The sequence below is a fragment of the Gymnodraco acuticeps genome, unplaced genomic scaffold (genome assembly GCF_902827175.1).
Source record: "Gymnodraco acuticeps unplaced genomic scaffold, fGymAcu1.1, whole genome shotgun sequence".
In the NCBI taxonomy this organism is placed as follows: Eukaryota; Metazoa; Chordata; class Actinopteri; order Perciformes; family Bathydraconidae; genus Gymnodraco; species Gymnodraco acuticeps.
Genome location: NW_022990673.1, coordinates 740,515 through 756,770, shown reverse-complemented (window position 1 = coordinate 756,770; position 16,256 = coordinate 740,515). Strand labels below are relative to the sequence as shown.

At 43.7% G+C, this 16,256-nt stretch overlaps 1 protein-coding gene across 1 annotated transcript; it reads right to left on the bottom strand.

Moving 5' to 3' along the window:
- Positions 1-324: 324 nt before the first annotated feature.
- On the bottom strand, positions 325-13,840 carry echdc2 (enoyl CoA hydratase domain containing 2). Its single transcript, XM_034229784.1, has 11 exons — positions 13,531-13,840; positions 12,857-12,924; positions 12,679-12,766; positions 12,500-12,586; positions 12,319-12,411; positions 7,129-7,185; positions 6,968-7,030; positions 6,740-6,864; positions 5,558-5,608; positions 5,436-5,483; positions 325-805 (listed from the first exon to the last, which is right to left on the bottom strand). The coding sequence occupies exons 1-11, from the start codon at positions 13,769-13,771 to the stop codon at positions 728-730; spliced, it is 999 nt and encodes a 332-aa protein (XP_034085675.1). The 5' UTR covers positions 13,772-13,840; the 3' UTR covers positions 325-727.
- Between the last annotated feature and the right edge of the window lie 2,416 nt (positions 13,841-16,256).

Below are 16,256 nucleotides of genomic sequence, written 5' to 3'. Positions count from 1 at the left end.
CATCAGGAACAACGGAGATGGGTTACAAGATTTATATTATAAATAATTAATGTTAATGGTAATAAAGGTAATATATTGGGCTGCTAATGGTACTCTAAAACATCTATCAGCAAAACAAACATCACCTCATCTGCTTACTGAGAAATGGTCTTATTGTTTCTGTAAATCAGTTGATGTTGTGAGAGCTTGCTAAATATGGTGTGTCCTGAGCTGATCTCACAGCTTCATCAAGGACAAAGAGCAGCAGATGATAATTTGTTTGTTTTCTGTTGCTCCGGATGTGTGTGTTTGTTGCCTCTGAACATCACATTGAATGAAGGCCAGTTTCATTTTTCATAAGAGTTTAATTCGGTTTGGAGATACAAAACGTCCCGATGCGGTAAGTCTGCTGTGACTGCCATGTTGCTGTTGAGAGTCTCGTTTTCAAGTTTGGAAATAAAGAATGTACATTCCCATAAACTAGAGATGACATTTGTGTTTCTTTATTTTAAAAAAATATGACAAACAAATATGGATATATGGGAGATAAACAGTACAAAACTACTTTTTCTCTGATCAAATAGAAATATCCCTATGTCGCTCTCATCATGAGTCACAAAATCAAACACTTGTATCAATGTACTGGGATGCACACAGAAAAAATCAATGGGCGTTAATTGTCTATCAGACATGAGGTTATGGAGGAGCGCTGAGTGACGGAGGAGACATTTCCATATGTCCAAAAGGTTTATTGCCCAGTGTACCTCGGGGGTCTCTTTTCAATGAAGGCATCCATTCCCTCTTTTCTGTCCTTGGTGGGAATGACCTGAAAACAGAGAGTGATCGTTACACCAGGACAATGGCGTGGAGATAATCTGACAGAAAAGAAAACGGTTAATATTCGGATAATTGTTTAATTGTCCAATTTTCTTTTCTCGCAGAAATGCTTCTCAAACATGGAGATTTCCTATTTTATAACATTAAATTGAATGTTTTTAGGTTTTAGACTGACAAAACAAGACATTTCAATGCATCACCTTGTAACAAACTGGGATATTACTATTTTACACTATTTTCTGTCATTTTATAGACCAAATGATAATTCGATTCATCTAGAAAATACTCTGCGGTTTAATTGATAATATAAATAATCATTCGTTGCAGCCTCAGAGGCTTTCCCAAATGCCTGAGAGTGAGCATCAAAGCTGAACCCAACTAGTATAATATGTGTCGAGACGAAAGTCAATATTAAAATAAGGATAATGATATCAGATTAAAAACGGTGAAGGGCAAATTCTAAATCTGGCTCCAGTCCAGCAGGCGGTCACAGGGAGCCTAAAATCTGTGGTTCCACTAGAGATGTGGCTCAAGGAACAGCAAAGAGTCACGTATATAATGAGCCTGATGCAAAGCACCTGGAGATACACACTCTCAGCAGAGGACAAAAGACAGAAACAATTCACTGTGAGTGGCAGAGAGGAGAGGGTTGAAGCCAATGATGACTACATGGCTGGTTTCCAGGCAGATGCTCAAAAGGCCGGAGGAAAAGAAGAAGAAGAAGCTCTTGCAAAGCAGGAAGAGGGTGACACTGAAAGGACTGTGAATGAGGCTGAAGCCAGACTGGAAGAGGTGAGAAGCCTTATTCAAGCTAACCTGTGGTCCAGATATGGCCAATATGAGCTCATCACTGCAATTGAAGAAGCCAGTTCCCAAGCTGGGAATGTGCCTGTGGAAGGAACCAACCTGGAAGGCTACGGGGTGCTCCTGACCCTTCTAGAGAGGCAGATAAAGGAGGCCACCAAAGTTATGGCAGCTTGGGAGCGTCACACCAGACAACCACTTCGACACGCTTCTTAAATTCCTAAAAAAGCAGGAAGAGATTCTGGAGAGGCTTGAACAGCTAAGGATAGGTGATCAAACTGATAGGCAAGACCATCCAGACAGGAGGTATGAGAAGAAATATGCTTCCACAAGATCTGCAAAGAAGGAGCATGGAGGAGTGTGTATTGTGTGTGTGGAGATGAGAGACACTACGACAAGGTATTCTTCTGCAGGAAGCTCAAAGGGCTAACTCAGTTTGACAAGAAAGCTGTTCTAAAAAAGCTAGGAGCATGCAGAAAGTGTCTTGGATGTCATGAGGAAGGAGGATATTGCAGAGACAATTACCTGTGCAAGAACAAAGACTGTAAAAAAGGAGACACCTCAGATCATCATTTCTTTCTGTGTCCACAAGGGGGAAGCAAAATGCCCTTCGAAGAGAGGAGTGGAAAAGTCAGCAGAAGTAAGAGCAGACTCACAGAGGAGCAGGAGAAATTCTTGGCTGAGCTTTCCCCAGAGTGTGCAGAAAGGTGCAGGAAAGCCTTTACCAACCAAACGGCAGTTACAGGCAGAGCTGGAGGACAGTCAAGGCTTTTGGACAGGGACATTCCTGTCATCATGATGCTGATGGAGGTCACCGCAAATGCAGGGCAAAAGATTGGGACTCTGCTGGACCTTGCCTCAGACACAAATAACATCTCCCATAAGGCTACTGACAGGCTGAGGTTGCAAGGTGAAAAAATAACTCTGATTGTGTATGGTGTAGGAGGAATGACCATCAAGGTGAACACAAAAAGATACCTCCTTAGGGTGAGAGACTCCTAAAAGGGACAGAGAAGGCACATGAACTCATCTGCTATGGCCTAGAGGAGATCGCCAAAGTGCATAAAGTCATCAGTCCTGAAAAACTGCAGAAGTTCTTCCCAGAGGTCAAGCCCGACGAATTAAAGAGGCCAGAAGAAGTTGAGCTCCTCATAAGCCACAGAGAAGGAAGACTTGCTCCACAAAGAGTGAAGGTTGTTGGAGACCTTGTCTTGTGGGAAAGTCCACTGGGAAAAACAGTAGGCGGAGCACACCCCGAACTGTTTGAGGAGATTGACGTGGCGGCACACGGGTCCATCACACACTTTGCTCGCTCCATGAGAACAGCTGCAGTCAGGTATGAGGGGATAAAGCTTCCAACAAACAATGCAGCACAGTTGCATAAGGAAGATATGGCTGAAGTAAAGGTCACAGCTGCAACTAACCGTGAGTTCCTAGAATGGTGGAGGTGGGACAGCATTGGAGCAGCCTGGTTGAAATGGCCAACCAGGAGGTAAAGAGATGACCCTGGCAGAGGAGAGGGAGCTGGATATGATAAAGGCAGGCCTAACCTACGTCTGGAAGGATTCTCATGTCACATCACCATACTGGGACGCAAAATATCCCTGGACTGAAGACCCCACTTCTCTCCCGAACAACAAACGTGCTGTGGAGGCCACCTTCCTGAGGACAGGAAAACAGCTGAAGCAGGAGCCTGAGTGGCAAGCTGTAGACAAAGTCCAGGTGCACGAAATGGTCGAAAGAGCTGGTGGCTTATGCCTCAATCCATGTCCGGTCTGGTCAAAGTGGGAGGCAAGAAACTGCAGCAGCACTCCTGGGAGGAGGAGAAGAAGCAACAGCAGAAAGTGAAACTCTCATCTTTCCAAATCAGATGAGAGAGAAGGACAACAAAGCCCTGGGAATCGGGTACAAAGTGGAGGAAGATAAGATCTACATGTTGACCTCAATCAACTTCTCCAAAAGGAAAAAGAAGATGAGTGGGCAAAGATCTCCTCCTAAAGCAAGTGAGACCTGAGACACCTAATCCACTGAGGGAGCTGAGCCAAGTGGATGGACTTTACGAACCAATTGTCTTAGTTACACCTGCCAAACAGGAGGGGGCCATGTCGCAGTGGGAGATGTGGTGTGGCTGGCTGACCAAAATGCCCTGAGAAGACATTACAAACTGGCAAGAGTGATCAGTGTAAATATTGATGGAAAAGGCATCGTAAGGGATGTCAATGTGAGAACCTTTCCCAGCTACCCAAAGTTATGAAGCATGAAGTCTATAGACGGTACAAAGGATAAACTTCTTGTCTCCCTAGAAATCCTTCGTGCTTGCCTTTCCGACTACCAGACGGCAGTCAAAGCAGCCATAACAGAGCACATTTCTCTGTTAATCTCCAAAAACAGCCATAAACCTGTTCTTTTTGATGTCCTCAACTCTATCATTAATCCCTGTGATGTTTCTTCAATTGTGCCATGAACTACTCTCTGTGATAATTTTCTTAACTTTTTTATCGAAAACGTATCTGCGCTTAGGCTAGCCCAAACTAGTGCTACCCCAGATCCTGCTCCTTTTCTGTGCCCTGCTGTCCTCGACCACTTTGAGCCTGTATCCATCTCTTCCCTCTCGGATGTAGTCATGCACCTGCGGCCGACAAACTGCACCTCAGACAGCATTCCCTCTCGCCTTCTCAGAGATGTTTTCGATTCAGTTGGAGCAAGTATTTTATTACTAATAAACACCTCTCTTAGCTCAAAGACCTAGAAAGGGTTATTAACGCCTTTGTAACCACGAGGTTGGATTATTGCAACGCTCTATACGTGTGGACCAGGCGTCAATTAGACGCCTGCAGCTAGTCCAGAACGCAGCTGCGCGTCTTCTCACTGGCCATAAAAAGCATGACCACATCACCCCAATTCTGGCCTCATTGCACTGGCTTCCATGCACTGGCTGATTAAACTCCTTTTTATTTGTTTTTAAAGCACTAAATGGGCTGGCTCCGGCTTATATAGCAGAACTCCTCCATCGCTACACCCCAGCCAGAGCTTTAAGGTCGGCTGACCAGCTGCTGCTGATAGTGCCCAAGACCAGGCTCAAAACCCGAGGTCACCGAGCCTTCGCAGCAGCTGGCCCCAGGCTCTGGAACACTCTGCCCCTCCATGTGAGGTCGGCCCAGACCCTAGGGTTTTTAAATCGACACTAAAGACTCACTTCTTCTCCCTGGCCTTCTAGTCAGAGCAGAGTACGACTCCTGACATTTCCCTGTGTTTGATTTTTATATTTGCTGTTGCAATTTATTGTCTTCCGTTTTGCTATTGCAGTAAAGTGTTTTTATTGCATGTACAGCACTTTGGCTCGACCAAAAATCGTTTTAAAAATGTGCTATATAAATAGAACTTGATTTGATTTGAAGGACAGCCAAGCAAGCTCCCTGCCACAATTCTTCATAGGGATGTCAGGCGCCTTGTCATCTTACTTCCTGTTGAAGAACAGGCGTGATTTGAAGGACTGGTGTGAACTCCTTGGGTTAGTAACCAGGAGCTCAAGTGGGAGGTGTCGAGACGAAAGTCAATATTAAAATAAGGATAATGATATCAGATTAAAAACAGTGAAGGGCAAATTCTACAGTATCTCAAATAAAAAGGAAAGAGTCCAGACTGAGTTGTCCCGTGTGTCCTTTGGAGTGTACCGGGCCTTTTTTCAAGTTTAGACAGGAGTCAATCAACCAAACCCAATCAGAACTTGACAATATGTACTGCTTACAAATCACTGGGGTCAGCCGCAACTGAAGTAAGTGTTTTTGTAATGAAATAAAAACTTGAAGACTTACCAGAGCGTAACACATCTTCTCTATCTTCATCGCTGAAGTGATGTCAACCTGGGAAAGAAAGACTCAGTTCAGTACCATCACTGATGCAGAAAAACTATAAAAATGAATGAATCATGATATACCTCAATGCCTCTGTCCATTGCCTCCTTTGCCAGCCGCACAGCAATAGGAGCCTGAGAAACAGAACACAGTGAATTAGATGATAATGGTATCAATAAAGCACCATACTGTTTACCTGTCACCATTAACGTTTAATTATGCAGAGTCTGCAGTAAAAGAAAATGTAGAATTCATACAAATGTTTATACCATAAAGCTTTAATTACAAATTGAGGAGTTGGTATTTATGATGAAATAAAATGACAGGGACATTTTGGGAAATGTAGGATTCAGTTTTTGGGAGATTGGCTCATACAAGGCACTAAAACTCAAGATCTTATTTTGTATCTGTCTCTTGAAAATACACCAACTTTATTCAAGTTAAAAACAGAACCTGTGGAGTAGCCATTTAAAAAGCACTCTTTTTTTAACTGTAAGGACATTTAAAGACTGGACTGTAGAAGCTTTTTCCCTTGATTTATAAAGATAATGGGGTTTTTTTCTCAGGAAGCCACAGGAACACTAAGAGGAAAGGCCTTGGGCCCATTATGTTCTTTGTGCTACCTCACTTTCATTCAATGCAAACTCGTGTGTGTGTGTGTGTGTGTGTGTGTGTGTGTGTGTGTGGTGTGTGTGTGTGTGTGTGTGTGTGTGTGTGTGTGTGTGTGTGTGTGTGTGTGTGTGTGTGTGTGTGTGTGGTCTATTTCTACTCTTGAATGCCACTCTGCGGGCATCTGAAATGGAGTGAAAGAAATATGGAGCGACAGAGGCCTAGAGAGAGAGGGAACAGAGGATTTTTTATGATATATCAAATTACTGAGAAAAACGTTTAGTCACATCCCTGATTGAAAACTGACTTTTGAACAAAATGATCATCTTGCATACAATATCTTAATTTTCAATGTATTTCTTTATTTACTTGGGCTAGAATGGACATCAATGTATCCCTGATTGAAAACTGACTTAGAAACTAATTATTTGATAATTTTGCATACAATTTAATGGATTTATTTATCAACTTGGCAAGAGTGGACCTCCATATAGTTACAGCATTTCTGATAAAATTGTTATTTCTTATTGTATAATCAGGCCCAGTCAAAAATGTGAACAAGAAACAATTAGGTCTCCAGCTATGAGAGGAGAATAGACCCTGAAGGGAGGGGATGCATCAGTAGCAGAGTGAGAAAGTGTGTGTTGTTCTCTGACCTGAGGCAGTATCTCTCTGGCCAGGCTGAGCGCCTCTCTGAGGGCAGCGTCTCCCGTCTCATTCTGTTCCACAGATCTGTTCACCAGCCCCATCTCCAGAGCCTTCTGCCCCCCCACACGCTTACCTGACAACAGACAGACAGACAGAGTGTGGGATAAACAAAGCCCTCACTGACAGATGAGCATCCTGTTGTGTACATCAACATGTCAGCGTTTCTGTTACCCCACCTGTGTAGATGAGCTCTTTGGCCAGAGTCATGCCGACCGTCCTTGGCAGCCGCTGACTGCCCCCTGCAGGACAAAACACCTCAAGGTCAAATTCTCACAGCTGCTTTGCCTTTTCCTTTCTCACTTTGTAAGGTCTTTTTTGTGACCTGTGTTCGTCTTACCCGCCCCTGGGAGCAGCCCTCGCGTTGTCTCGATCAGACCCATCTGTGCCGAATGTGCTGAAACACAAACACACACACAGAGGACGTTTGAAGGTCAGAGCTGCCATTAAGCTGTGGAAGGCGTAAAGTCTGACTGATGCCTCTGTCAGAGCAACAGACTCAAACACCTGCTCACTTAGCCGATCAGCCAATCACAGAGCTGCTACGACTAATTCAACCAATCACATGTGTTCAGCTCCATGAACAGCTGGGCAGATATGTCAGGCCTCACCGGTTATCATTAGTCCCTTGGCTCAACTCAACTAATCATTAACAATCGGAGATAAGCAATAACGACTGGTTTTTGCATGACCGCTGTGGAGTTTGAACCTTTTATTTTCCCTGATGTAGATTTAAGATAGTCAATCATTTGATGGATGGAACATTCTAATAATAATAATAATAATAATAATAGATTTAATTTGTTAGCGCTTTTACAGGTGCTCAAAGACGCTTTACAGATATAGTGAAGATAAAATAAAATAAAGGAACAACAAATAAATATATAGTTAAAGTTAAAGTCAAATAATACAAAAACAATCACACATTAAAAGCCAGATTGAAGAGGTGAGTTTTTGTAAGTTTTTTGAAGGTGGTGAGGTCAGTGCAGTCTCTGATGGGTTGTGGGAGTGAGTTCCAGAGGGAGGGGGCAGCGACGGAGAAGGCTCTGTCCCCCCAGGTCCGGTGATTGATGCGGGTGGGGATGGATAGGAGGTTGGCTTCTGATGAGCGGAGGCAGCGGGAAGGGGTGTGGTGGTGCAGCAGGTCTGTGAGGTAGGGGGGGGGGGCCTGATTGTTGAGGGCTTTGTGAGTAATCAGGAGGACTTTGAAGTTGATTCTTTGACGGACGGGGAGCCAGTGGAGGACGGGAGTGATGTGGTCTCGGGAGCGGGTGTGGGTGAGGAGGCGGGCAGCAGAGTTCTGGATATGTTGGAGTTTATTGAGGAAGTTGGATGGTATGCCGTAGAGGATGCTATTGCAGTAGTCGAGTCGTGATGTGATGAATGCATGAATCAGGGTTTCAGCAGCAGAGGAGGAGAGTGATGGGCGGAGACGGGCAATGTTTTTGAGGTGGAAAAAGGCGGTCCTGGTGATGTGATTGATGTGGTGGTTGAATTTGAGCTGACTGTCGAAGATGACTCCGAGGTTGCGGATGTGAGGGGGGGGGAGATAGAGTGTGGCTGTCAATGGCGAAGTTGAAATTCTGGATGTCTTTGATACGGGATGGGGGGCCGATGATGATGATGTCTGATTTGGCACTGTTCAGTTGGAGATAGTTTGTTTGCATCCATGCTTTTATTTCTGAGAGACAGTTGGTGAGAGTGGAGTGTGTTGTGGGGGTGATGGTTTTTGTTGAGATATAAAGTTGGATGTCATCAGCGTAGCAGTGAAATTGAAGGTTGTGGCGACAAATTACTTTGCCAAGGGGGAGCATGTAGAGCAGGGGTGCCCAACCAGTCGATCGCGATCGACCGGTCGATCGCGGGGAGATTCCCAGTCGATCGCGAGATGTGTCTAAAAATAGAACAACAATATTCTATTTTATCGTTAATGTCCTATAACATAATCTTCCTGTGCCAGAATAATGCACTTGAACGCATCAAAGCTTTGTGATTGGCCGCCGTGACCACATGTGTCGGGGCGTGGCTAGTGGGCAGTGCACTAATTTGCTAACGTTGTCCGTATCAACAGGAGTGACAGTCCGCACACAAACAAGACCGCAATTATGGCAGAAGCAAAACATATATAATTTTCACTCCGAGTGGGAGGATGATTATTTTTGTATTTATTCCAATTCAAAGTCCATCTGTCTCATCTGCAATGCGAGCGTAGCTTTATCGAAGAAGGGTAATTTAGGAGCGGCATTTCAAAACAGTGCACAAACGCTACGAGACGGAATTCCCTCCTAATTCTGCCCTACGCTCCCAAAAGGGGAGGGGCCTGAAAGGACAGCTAAATGCACAGCAGTCCATTTTCACCAGGCCCAACAACAAGAGCAAGGCTGCTACCAGAGCATCTTATCGTGTCAGTCACGTTCTTGCGTAACACATGAAGTCTTTCAAAGACTGCGAAGTTGTGAAAGAAGCATTCCTGGAGGCTGCCGATGCGCTTTTGGGGGACAGTAAAAATAACAGTAACATTTCAACAGGTTTTTGATATAATAAAAACTCAAGTTAGATACGTTATTAATCAGCTGTAAGTTTTAGTTTGTTTGAACTTATTCATTATAATTATTGTACAAAATGGTATAAGAATTCAAACTTAAATTGATTATAGTCTATTATCAATTCAGGTTAAGAAACTAGTGTTGCTTGCATCCTATTTTAAAAAGGCATTTCTTTTTATAATCTCCTAAAATGCAAAAAAAAATTGTTTGATTCTATTCATTTTGTTTTTTTTATTGCACTGTTGCAGCAGATTCCTGTGTAGCTTCAGATCTGAGTTGTCTTATTAGTAAGCCTAATTTATACTTTTGTAGCAACACTATTTTTATATAATGGCTAATAAAGGGTTCAGAGTCTTTTCTTTTTTTCCTGTGGCATGTGGCAGCACTGTTCAATGTTTCTTGAAAACATTACCCACTGTAGTGTGACATGTGAATAAACTCCAACTCTGTATCAACAACACTGCTGTGTAACTTCAGTTAAATACTTGTATGTGTGTAGATTAGAAAGAGGTAAGATAAAGGCATTATTTTATGAAGTATTAATCGTACGAAGGTCAGTTTTATACAAGTAGAAGTGTGTATTTACCTGGTAGTAGGCTGTCAGTAATGGCTACGTCTCTCTATTTGGTCTGGTAGATCTCGGCAGACTGGCAACTTTAAAAGTAGCTCTTGGTTCAAAAAAGGTTGGGCACCCCTGATGTAGAGGATGAAGAGGAGGGGGCCAAGCACCGAACCCTGGGGGACGCCTTGGGACAGAGGAGCAGTGGAGGAGGTGCAGTTGTTGATGTTGATAAACTGATGTCTGTCGGTGAGGTAGGATTTCAGCCAGGAGAGTGCAGTGTCAGTGATGTTGAGTGATGATTCGAGGAGGGACAGCAGGATGGTGTCGAATGCTGCGGGGAGGTCGAGGAGGATGAGGATGTTCACTCAGGTTGCCGGAGTCAGAGGAGAGGAGGAGGTCGTTTGTGATTTTCAGAAGAGCTGTTTCTGTGCTGTGTTTTGATCGGAAACCGGATTGAAATGGCTCAAAGAGATCATTGGAGCTGAGGTGGGCTTTAAGTTGTGAGGCAACGACACGTTCAAGTATCTTTGACAGAAAGGGGAGATTTGAGATGGGCCGGAAGTTGGACATGATGTCAGGTGTGAGTCCAGGTCTTTTGAGAATGGGTGTGACAGCAGCCAGTTTGAGAGAGGGGGGAACTGATCCAGATCTGAGGGAGGAGTTAATGATGGTGGCGATGAGTTGGGAGATGGCAGGGAGGCTCTCTTTAACAAATTTGGAGGCCATTGGGTCAAGTGTGCAGGTGGAGTTAATTCCAGTCATGAAGTCGGACAGTTGCATGGGGGTCACAGGGGAGAAGTGAGACAGGGGCTGTGAGGTGAAGGGGGGGAGCCAGGAGGGGAGGTGGGGGGTGCTGATGAGGGTGTCAGATTGCTGTAAAATGTTGCTGATTTTGGTTTGGAAAAACGAGAGGAAGGAGTTGCACTGTTCTGTGGTGAAGGACGAGGTGGCGTTGTCACAGGGTTTGAGAAGTTTGCTGATGGTGGAGAACAGACGCTTGGGGTTGCTGGACTGAATGAGTTGTGAGTAGTAATTAGACCAGGCTGCTTTGAGTGCATTACTGTACTGCTGGAGATAGTCTTTGTAGATTTGAAGATGGACTGTTAGTGTGGTTTTTTCTGTATGTCTTCATCATTTTATACACATATCCTCAAATTTCAGTATGGAAATCTGCTTGTTAAGGTTGAGCGTTTCCCCAGTCCATAAATAAACACTGGCCTTTTTCAGGAAAAGATGAACATCTCAAAACTGAGTTTGCAAAAAACTGGCGAAAAAAAGAAAAACCTTGACCTGACTCAATAAAAAGGAGCATGTAGATAAAAAATACAAAAATGGAGGAGATGGAAGCTTTTGCTTTTAACCGTTTATATGAACTGTAGAAACTTAAATCTAATTGTTTAATTTCAAATGTGAATTCAAGTCATAAAGATGTACAATTCTCCAGTATTTCACAATTAAACAGTAGATCTGGTTGAGAACTGGTTCGGTAATCTACACTGATGTTATGAGGGAGTTGTCAATCTAGAAAAATGTTCCTAACCCCTAGATTCTACCGGGTCCGTCTGCGGCGCGTTACGGCTGCGCCGCGGTTTTGGTCCGGCCTCCTCCGGCGTCATACCCTACCGGGCGCGTTTCAGAAGCATTTCAGAAGCGGAGCGTCTTGCCTGCCGGCTCGCAGTTTTTGTTGATTTGGGCATATTTCCTGGACAGGCTACTTTGTACAGACAAAGTTAATAATAATTGTAATATCCCAGTTATAAACGACATGAATCAAAGATGTGTTGCTGTATTTTAGTGGTAAAAAAATGCATTCATCATCATAATTATTCTATATATATAATTTACACAGTGCCTGTAAACCGGAGGAGAACGCTGGCATTTCTCCTCCTACTTGAAAGACTACGGAGGGATAGGGTCTGCAAAATTAGTTTGTGTGTGTATGTGTGTATATATATATATATATATATGCTCTGAACGTTCCACTTCCTGCCTGCCCGACATTACCTTACGGCTGCGTCGCGTCGAAAAATAAACTTCATTCCTATTTAGAGCGGAGCCCAGCGGCGAGACGCTTCTGAGCCGTAATGCGGCACGTCTGGTGGAATAGCACCCATTGACTAGAGTGGCCGCGATCTTGGCGGACGCCGCGGCGCAGCCGTAACGCGACCATAACGCGCAGCAGACGGACCCGGTGGAATCTAGGGGTAAGAGAATGCTATCCTTCTCCATCCTGCTGAGACCCATCACTGATTGGACATGACTGTTCTGGTGACAGCTGTGGAGACAACATGCCATTCCCTTTCATACACAATTAACATCACCTGAAGGAAGGAGAGAGGAATATTAAATATACTCAAGCATGATGCACATACTCTTCCAGTTCAGAGTTGATAGGGGAGAATTGGTTTTAGAGGTCACTCACCAGCAGTGCGGAGGTCACAGGCCAAGGCCATCTCCAGCCCGCCTCCCAGGGCAGCGCCGTCCATCGCCGCGATGGTGGGCATGGGCAATGATGCTGTGAGGACAGAGGAGGGTCAACAGATGCATAGACTTGTGTGTAATCTCAGGGGATGGCTATTGTAGTCAACTGCTCACTTTCTTACCTATCTGAGTCATGAGAGTTCGCAGCATGTGAACAAAGCTATCAGACATAGCGTCGTTCATCCGAGCTCTCTCTTTCAGGTCTGCCCCTATAATAACAACGTACAGACGTCATTAGGAAAAGCTTGGATCAAAAATAAAGAACCATGGCAGGTTGTAGGTGCTCTGGAAAAACACTTACCTGCACAGAAAACACCTGGAACTAAACTCCTGAAGATAACCACACGGACTGCTGAGTCCTCGGACAGACTGGACACCAACCCCCTCATCTGAGCACACAGGGCACAGTTTATCAGTGTGTGTGTGCGTGTGTGTGTGCGTGTGCGTGTGTGTGTGTGTGTGTGTGTGTGTGTGTTCACCTGTGACACGAACACATAGCCCAGAGCGTTTCTTGCCTTGTGTCGGCACATCAACACCTCCACTATCCCTGAGCAACAGGAGAGAGAAAGGTGGAGGGATAAAGAAACATTAAATTATGACTAAATCGTTATTAAATTTGTGTCTGACGAAGGGAACACACAGACAGTTTAACATTGAAATTGATGTGATTGACTGGTATTTGTTCACTGTTTTCTGACAATATCCAATAACTGAGAAAAAAGTTGACTTAGAAACTGACTTAGAAACTAATTATTTGATCATTTTGCATACAATTTAACGGATTTATTTATCAACTTGGCAAGAGTGGACCTCCTTATAGTTACAACATTTCCATAAATGTTGTGCTCAGAAAAACTGGGGGGAAAGAGGAATAAACAGGCTGATGGATGGACATATCTGTAAAGACAATAATCTGTAGCCACGTTTTCTCATTAAAACATCCCATAATTACCAGCACTCGTGCTAATATAGTGTGTTTAAATCCAGTGTACAGTTACAGATCCGCCTACAGGAGATACAGTACACTGAGGTATCAGGTGGATGACTGAGAGGTGCCTGTCAAACAGTGCATGTGTACGTTTACAGAATTGAGAGTGTATCCGTGTTCCTTTGAACAATGATGAATCACATGCAAGTGTGTGAGTGTCCCTACCATTATCTTCCCCCTCTAACCGATGTAATTCCACCTCTGGAGGATCCGCCGCCTTTCTGTGCTGCCAGCGGCTGTGTGTGCTACTGTAGGCCGTCAGAGGGAGACTGCCACCGGCTAGAAGTCGCGGTCGCTCCCGGGGATTCAGAGGGGAAGTCCGGCTGTGCATTTCCCGCAGAAACACTCCCAAGCACCGCCTCGATGAACACCCGGGCATTGCGAGTCTGCGAAGGAGAGTTGCCATACTTGTTTAGTTTTCAGTGGCAGCAATATTGTGTACTAGGAAATTTGCAGGAAGTAGGGTGCATGTTTCTTCCTGAAGGAGGAGGGACTTAATGTAACTGGCAGCTGCTGACCTTGGTTTCAAACAGCAGTGACCAAAAGGTTCACACATGGCTACACTGTCAGTATGAGGATAAGATTTATAGGTTCTTTAATTTTCTTTTGACCCATGAAGATCTTTTTTGTTATTGTTATAGGTTTTATACTTATTTTGGCCACAAGAGGCTGAAGTGCATTCAATTGAACTTTAAGCATTCGGGTTATTTTCCAGGAAAATGGATCCATGCTGTGCAAATTAATATAAACAGGTTGTTTTTAATGACAGTATTTGCCTTGCTTTTAGTATGCATGGAGAATTTATTAACCTCAAAAATGATCCTGGCAATACTTTTCCCCCATCTATCCTTAAACCATGAGATTAGACAAAGTTCTGAGATCAGACAACTACAGTGTATCTCACTTTCCGTTTAGCGCTTCTGTATTCTTGCCTGAAATGTGTTTTATGTATCAGGATGTTTTGCCCTTCCTGATATCCGTTCCCATTACACTCAGCAAGACTCAAAGTGGGATTTGTACTTCACAAGAGACAAACACACATACTAGCACACATACAAACAAACACACTAGACCCGCTGTTACGGTGTTGTTCAAAGGTTACACATTACCTAGGTTAAAGGCTGAAGGTTGGCCCATGCAAAGGTTTATGGTTAATGTTTAGGGCCCAATTTAAGAAATATTGTCCCATTTTCTATCATTCCTATTGGCTGGCTTGAGACACACCTTCAGTCCTGTCTCTGGAGGGTCCAGTCTTTGCAGAACAAAGAGAGTTGGTGTTGAGGTAAGGTTTTCCGTCAGGCTGCCCATGTCTAGTCTGACCATGCATTATTGAGCAGGTCTTTACAGGTTATGCAATCACACAGTCAGACAGTGGATCTGATGGCACAGCTGAGCAGAGAGCCAGGCCTGCATCCAACCTGTGGACCAGGCATTGTGATAGAAATTGGCCATTTATGAAATATTACAACAATGTTTTAGCATTCAGGTACATCAGATTACATTTATATCGATTATATTACATCCCATCTGCCACAGGAAGGACATTTGTATTGCTGCCTGGCTTTGTTTACTCTTCCTAATTGACAAGGATGCAATTGACTCTGGGCAGTGAATCATTTTATTTTGTAACCGAGATGTAAATCTATCCTAAGTGTAAAGTGTAGGTGGCTCTGGTGTTGGGTCCAGCTTAAGTGGATAAAGAAACTATGACTAAACACACTAATTACACATATTTTTACCAACGTATATTTGATCATTGATAAAGGAGCAATTGGATACAACAGAAAGAAAGAAATCAAGAAAGACATAAATATTATACAATAGTATTGCTACTAAAAAATCAACAATCATGGTTTACATTAATACCACCATTATTAGTTAGATTATGTAATAAATAAAGAAGAGCAGTTGCATTTATTTTTCTTTCGCCCATATGTTGCAAGTTCGCAGACCAAAAACTAAAACTAGCACTGGCCACTCAGTATATCATTTAAGTGTACACTTTTTCAAAAATATATGTTGGGTTTTGGATGAAATACAACTATTTTTTGGGTAAATATTTAAATCGAAAGCTCAACCTGAAATAGAGACAGCGGTTATGTGTTAAATTTGAATGTTAAGCCGGCGAAGGTCATTGGAGAAGTAAAGAGAGATCACTCAGGTTTGCGTTAGTCTGCAGATTCTGCTGCAGGGAAGTGAAATGTCACCTGATGGATGTCTAGGCTCTGCTGTGGAGGCCAACAGGCTGCTCCGATTTGATTTCGGCAGACGTGTTTCCCTCTTCTCATGTGAACGCTAACCTTGAGATGGAAAATGGATGGTGGATGACGCTTGGGTGTGATTGACAGAAACTGAGCCTGATGGCCCGTGACGAACACTGTCAGTCTGTCCCCGGACAACAAACACAGGTTTGGCACACAACACAGCAGGAACACTAACTCAGAGACACAGAGGACATGCCCGCCATTAATCATCAAAGATTGACAAAGCAGTAGAGTGTTTTTTTGGTCCAGTGTGTTTCAGTAAGTTGGCCCTATAGCATTGTTTATTGGCTTCAACTGGACACATTAACACTCTGCCAATAAACATCTTGGGCATGGCACACTCACAGTAAGATGATGCCAGCCACACAGTGAGTCCCCTCCTATCCTGCAGGGGTCAGCCTTGTATCAGAAGGTTGATTGGAGGATTGTTTCCTCTCTCCTGTTGCTCTTTGCTTTCTTTTAGATTGTTGCAGGCTGGTTCCCACTGTGATAGTGAAAAACTAAAGACATTTATATTAACATGTATATAGACTCCTGCATTTACTTTTTCACTTACAACATTCTCTGCAACATTTCGATTATTGTATTTTCTTTTGACATGTATATTGTTACATCTGCATTACTTGC